Below are 6,614 nucleotides of genomic sequence, written 5' to 3' on the forward strand. Positions count from 1 at the left end.
CCCTCTTTCTCTGTCTCTCTCTCTGTCTCTTTCTCTGTCTCTTTCTCTGTCTCTCTCTCTGTCTCTTTCTCTGTCTCTCTCTCTGTCTCTTTCTCTGTCTCTCTCTCTGTCTCTTTCTCTGTCTCTCTCTCTGTCTCTTTCTCTGTCTCTCTCTCTGTCTCTTTCTCTGTCTCTCTCTCTGTCTCTTTCTCTGTCTCTCTCTCTGTCTCTTTCTCTGTCTCTCTCTCTCTGTCTCTTTCTCTGTCTCTCTCTCTGTCTCTTTCTCTGTCTCTCTCTCTCTCTCTCTCTCTGTCTCTCTTTCTGTCTCTTTCTGTCTCTCTCTCTGTCTCTGTCTCTCTCTCTGTCTCTTTCTGTCTCTTTCTGTCTCTCTCTCTGTCTCTGTCTCTCTTTCTGTCTCTTTCTGTCTCTCTGAACGTGTTCTATATGTAATGTATGTATGTCCATAGGAACAGGTTGGAAGATTAGGAATCGCTTAAAACCTTCATCCCTTTTTTTAATTCGATCTGAATCTGTCCGTCTCTGTCTGTCTGTCTATCTGTCTGTCCCTGTCTATCTGTCTGTCTGTCTGTCTGACTCTCTCTCTCTCTCTTTCTATTAGTTTCACTCTCTGTGTGTGACAAGCTCAAGCTACCGGTCCGATAACAAAAGTCGGTGAATGTTTCTTCTTGTATGTAGGTGCATATGGTGAAATAAGTGGGCTCTCCAGCTTCCCTTTTTTTATATATGTAACCGTGTGCCAATCTACTTTCCTCTTTCGTACTGAACTCAAACACTAAAGCAGACGACACAAGTTATATTACCCAGGTTCTTTTATTCCATACGATGAAATGGGGAAAATGTGGGATAACGGGGGTTTATCTTCAAATACAACTTTCACTGTATAGGACTAAACAACTTAAAAAAAAACCAATATTCTCACTCTTCATTCTAAAACTACATTCTTCCCCTAAAGATACCCTTTAAAACACACCAAATCCTTTCCCCAAACTACATTCTACTCTAAATCCTCACTCTCAACTTTAATCCAAAAAAACCCACAATAAGACTCTAATTTTAAACAAACGAAATCTAAAAAAACAACCTAAAAAACAATTATTAAAAAAAAAAAAAAATCTACAAAAACTCTAACAAAATCTGACCAAAATCTCTCCACTAAATCTAACTACTCTTCACTAACAAAACCTAGTCTATAAAAACAAATCTACGCCCCACTAAAAAAGAAAAGACCTAACTAAAAAGAACCCCTCTAGAAAGAAAGACCTAACTAAACCCAGACCTAACTAAACAAAACAGACCTAACTAAACAGAACCCCTCTAGAAAGAAAGACCTAACTAAACCAGAACAGACCTAAATAAACCCAGACCTAACTAAACCCCGTCGCACACTCGGCCATCCTGTAAACACAGAATGCACGCCGTAAGCATACGTAAACAAATCAACAATTTCAACTACCACAAACTAACTCGTTGAACAACAAAACACATCATTCCTATCAAATAACATGCCTACAATACCGTTTTCTCAAACGACGGTCTTCTAAAGCATTCACACACAAAAATCTTCCCAACCATTCCAACTCACAAAACAATCTACTTGAACATTCAAATAAATCCTCCCCCCAAGCAGCATACTATCCTTTTCACCGCCTACCCATTTACAGAAAGAAAATTGTTTTAACCTACCAGCAAAAGAATCCTCACATTCCGGAAAGATTTCCGGCCGTGACAAACATGTCACACAACGGCATTGAAAACACGCCGCACCAAATACACGTCTCCTTCCCTCAAAGATTCCAAGCAAAAGCACAGTTTTAGCGTTCACATCCTGTGCACCGGTGTCACAAGATTAACCCATTCAACTCGAGGGGTGTCAGGCAGCCCCACTTTCTTTAGTTAGTGCCTAACGTCACCTTCAACTATTCAACTTTACATCGCGGCGGAGGGAAAAAAAGAGATGGAACAAAGCCACCTGTCAATTGTTTCTTGTTCACAAAAACACCAATCACAAAATTTACTCCAGAGGCTGGTACTAAAAAAGCGATCGTTTTACCTATGCAAATTTTAGAATCGGCTATTCCGCGAGACCAATTCAATAGAAATGAAACTCAGTCTCGGAAACCTTAATGGATCCCCGATAGTATAGAGGTACCACGAGTTCACACGGATGCACAAGAGTGCATGTGTACCGTAACTGTCGTTCCCAAGCTCACATATATATATACCGTAAAATCCCTAGCATAAGCCCACCCCCCCTGTGCACAGATTTAGGGCAAAATTGGGGGGTGGGCGTTTGCTAGGGATAGACCCCTTTGCACAAAGTAAGTTTTGTGCTCAACCGTGTAATTGAGTGAATGCAAACCCCGAAAGCATGTAAGTTAGGTCGTGTGAGTAGAAGTGAAGGAAAAAAGAAAAAAAAAGGACTTTGAGGCAAAGAAGGCCAACCATGAGAAAGAGAGAGAGAGAGAGAAAGAGAGAGAGAGAGAGAGAGAGAGAGAGAGAGAGAGAGAGAGAGAGAGAGAGAGAGAGAGAGAAAAAAGGATTGGCTCTTCTGAAAACAACACGAGCATAGTCATTCATATCAATTTATAAAGTAAAAAGAAAATCGCCAGACCTTTGCAAGGACAAACAATAACAACATAATTCCGGGAAAAAGAAACTTGATGAAATGTCGAAATGTCAACACCAATGAAGTCCTTTCTTTCTGTACAGGGAAGAAATTACACGATCGTCTTTGGAAATGAAACGTTAACTGAACTTGGATTTTGTCTTCAAAAGGCCCAATCTTTCTGAGAAAGAAAAACCCACAAACTTAGGAAAAATCAAAACTTGACTAAATATAAAGAGAGAAGAGAAACTAGAAAAAACATGAACGATGGGTGGGAGTGAGGAGAGGGGACAAAGAATAAGAAACAAGTCGCGTAAGGCGAAAATACAATATTTAGTCAAGTAGCTGTCGAACTCACAGAATGAAACTGAACGCAACGCAACGCAGCAAGACCGTATACTCGTAGCATCGTCACTCCACCGCCCGTGGCAAAGGCAGTGCACGTGGAATTGACAAGAAGAGCAGGGTATTCGTTGCGCTGAGAAGGATAGCACACTTTTCTGTACCTCTCTTCGTTTTAACTTTCTGAGCGTGTTTTTAATCCAAACATATCATATCTATATATTTTTGGAATCAGAAACCGACAAGGAATAAGATGAAAGTGTTTTTAAATTGATTTCGAAAAAAAAATATTTTGATAATAATTTGTATATATTTAATTTTCAGAGCTTGTTTTTAATCCGAATATAACATATTTATATGTTTTTGGAATCAGCAAATGATGGAGAATAAGATAAACGTAAATTTGGATCGTTTTATCAATTTTGATTTTTTTTTACATTTTTCAGATTTTTAATGACTAAAGTCATTAATTAATTTTTAAGCCACCAAGCTGAAATGCAATACCGAAGTCCGGGCTTCGTCGAAGAGTACTTGACCAAAATTTCAACCAATTTGGTTGAAAAATGAGGGCGTGACAGTGCCGCCTCAACTTTCACGAAAAGCCGAATATGACGTCATCAAAGACATTTATAAAAACAAAGGAAAAAAAAATTCGGGGATTTCATACCCAGGAACTCTCATGTCAAATTTCATAAAGATCGGTCCAGTAGTTTAGTCTGAATCGCTCTACACACACACACAGACACACAGACACACAGACACACGCACATACACCACGACCCTCGTTTCGACTCCCCCTCGATGTTAAAATATTTAGTCAAAACTTGACTAAATATAAAAAGGAAAGAAACACGAAAAGGTAAAGAAGGGGAAAAAGATGACTTTTAGAACAGTCTGCACAAATCCTAGTGAAAGTGAGCCAATAGTCTCTTTGAAAAAAGCAGGGTGGGCGTTTGCTAGGTAGTTACCCCTGTGCACAACTTTTGGCCCAAAGTGGGGGGTGGGCGTTTGCTAGATGGTGGGCTTATGCTAGGGATTTTACGGTATATGTCGTAACGAAATTTGGTAATTGCCGAATTCGTGAAATCGGCAACCTATTTGCCGAATTCGTGAAATCGGCAATCGCTTGCCGAGAACGCGAATTCGGCAGGCTATTGCCGAAATTCTGAAAGGCCTGATTAAAGTTGTCGAATTCGTGAAATCGGCAACTGATTTCACGAAATCGGCAATCGATTTCACGAAATCGACGATTTTGTCGATTTCACGAATTCGGCAACGTGTGTGTGTGTGTGTGTGTGTGTGTGTGTGTGTGTGTGTGTGTGTGTGTGTGTGTGTGTGTGTGTGTCTTGTGTGGTGGTGGTGGTGTGTGCGTGTCTTGTGTGGTGGTGGTGGTGGTGGTGGTGTGTGTGTGTGCGTGGTGTGGTCTTGCGTGTCTTGTGTGGTGGGGGTGGTGGTGGTGGTGGTAGTGTGTGTGTGTGTGTTTTGTGTGGTGGTAAGTCTAAGGTAAGTATAATGTATCATCCATGTGTAATGTTACAAGTAAGGTAACACCACAACTTTCCACGACGTCTTATTTGTTGGTACATTTCCCGTTTCTTGGGTGGCAGTGGCTGTTGCACTTCACGGCGGGTTTCTTGCATGTGCATCGTTTTGATGAGCAGGTTGACCCGCAAGAGCACTTGAAAAACCCTTGTCCGTCATGAGCGGAGTGCAGACCTGCAAGGTGCCTCACCGACATCAGTTCGGGGTTCACATCTCTGACGATATTGCTATCACCTTTTAACAGCTCGGATCGGCTGAATGTGGTATTCACAGTGCTGTGCTCGGTGCCAATCCGGTAAGTTTCCCTGGTTGTCACTTCAACCACTACACCTGGAATGTTTCTGCTATCAAGGCGTCCTCGATCAAATTCTGAAACTGGTATGAGGACGGCATCTCCGACCTGAAAAGGTGACAGCCTTTGCTTCGTTCGCCTGAGCATTTCACTTCGGCTCTTATCCTGTCCCTTTCTTGCTTCTTCTCTACGCGTGTTGATCAGAGCTACGTGCGTTGTCAGTGGATCTACAGTTTCAGATATTGCGTCGTCTTCTCTTGTAGACGGGGCAACGCCGTCATCGGCCTTTGTAGATGACCAACTGTCATTGACGGGGCTCATCTGTGAATCGAGACTACCCTCGAAATCTGTTTCTTCTTCGTCCTCGTTGTCTGTGTCAGACCTGGCCTTTGTTTGAGTCGCACGTAGATGGGCTATTGCAGCACTGACTGACTCATGTTCTGCGTCTTCTATTGAAGAAGGTCCTGCGGCTTGCGGAGATAACCTACTGTCATCGATGGGGCTCATCTGTGGAACGAAATCTGTGTCATCGTCGTCTGTTTCACCCTGTGGGGGTGTAGTATTTGCTAGAAGTCCAGCAAGCTCTTCTTCGGTTTCCAGCTTCCTCATCACATCATTAGGGAGGCTAGTTTTCTGCAGCCCAACCAGTGGCTTTTGGCCAAACATGACCTCAAAGGGAGAACGGTTGTTCAAATTTCGATGCGCTGACGAATTCTTTTGCAGCATGACAAATCGCAGACCTTCCGCCCATTTGCTGCAGGAGTTGTCTGTTGTCCATGCAATTAACATCTGCTTGATGTCATGGTTTGATCTTTCGACGCTACCTTGGCTTTGGGGGTGCCTCGGCCGCCCATGCACGATCATCAGCGAAGGCCACAATTCTTTCAATTCGTATACCACTTTCGCCGCGAATTCACGACCATTGTCGCTCTGCAAGATGCATGGGGCTCCTATCAGTGTAAAACTATCAATCAAGTTGTAGGCGACTTCTGCAGCGGTCCTCGACTTCAGTGGTCTCAGAAAATTGAACTTAGTGAAGTGATCCTGGTAGTTCATTATATTCACGTAGTCTCTATCTGGCTGTGACTCCATGATGATGAGGTCCACCTGTCCTCGCGAACCCAAGCCCGAACTGCATAATGGTTTCACCTCCAGTCCCTTGTTTGGCTTTGACTTCTTCTTCTGACACGATTCGCAGTTTGCTAGGAATATGGCCACCATCCGTTCAGTAATATTGCAGTATTTGTCGTGAAGTCCGAGGCGTGTCTTCTTTACTCCTCCGTGTTCGGTACTGACATGGGCCTCCAGTATGCGTTGGAATAAATCCTCCTTGGTTATCAAGTACCTTGGGTGTGCGGAGGCATCGTGTCGTTTCTGGATTAAAGAAAAGCGAGTTTCAAAACGGGCAATAGATAGTTATGTTCATGTTGACAGATGTATTGTTATTAGATAAATGTCACACACACACACACACACACACACACACACACACGCGCGCGCGCGCACACACACACGCGCGCGCGCGCGCACACACAAACACATGTGTCTGATTTCCATAAATGACTAACTACAATTACGAGAGAGAGAGAGAGAGAGAGAGACAGACAGAGACAGAGAGACAGATAGAGAGAGACAGAGACAGAGAGACAGAGAAAGAAACAGACAGAGAGAGAGACAGAGACTGAGACAGAGACAGACAGACATACAGACAAACAGACAGACAGAGACACACAGAGAGAGAGACAGAGAGAGAGAGAGAGAAAGAGACAGAGAAACAGGGACAGAGAGACCAAGAGAGAGACAGAGAGACCAAGAGAGAGACAGAGAGAGAAA

At 43.1% G+C, this 6,614-nt stretch overlaps 1 protein-coding gene across 1 annotated transcript; it reads right to left on the reverse strand.

The window, feature by feature from the left end:
- Positions 1-4,517: 4,517 nt before the first annotated feature.
- LOC138949837 (KRAB-A domain-containing protein 2-like) lies at positions 4,518-6,002 on the reverse strand. The gene has a single exon (XM_070321616.1). The coding sequence runs from the start codon at positions 6,000-6,002 to the stop codon at positions 4,518-4,520; it is 1,485 nt and encodes a 494-aa protein (XP_070177717.1).
- Between the last annotated feature and the right edge of the window lie 612 nt (positions 6,003-6,614).

The sequence above is a fragment of the Littorina saxatilis genome, linkage group LG16 (assembly GCF_037325665.1).
Source record: "Littorina saxatilis isolate snail1 linkage group LG16, US_GU_Lsax_2.0, whole genome shotgun sequence".
Taxonomy (NCBI): Eukaryota; Metazoa; Mollusca; class Gastropoda; order Littorinimorpha; family Littorinidae; genus Littorina; species Littorina saxatilis.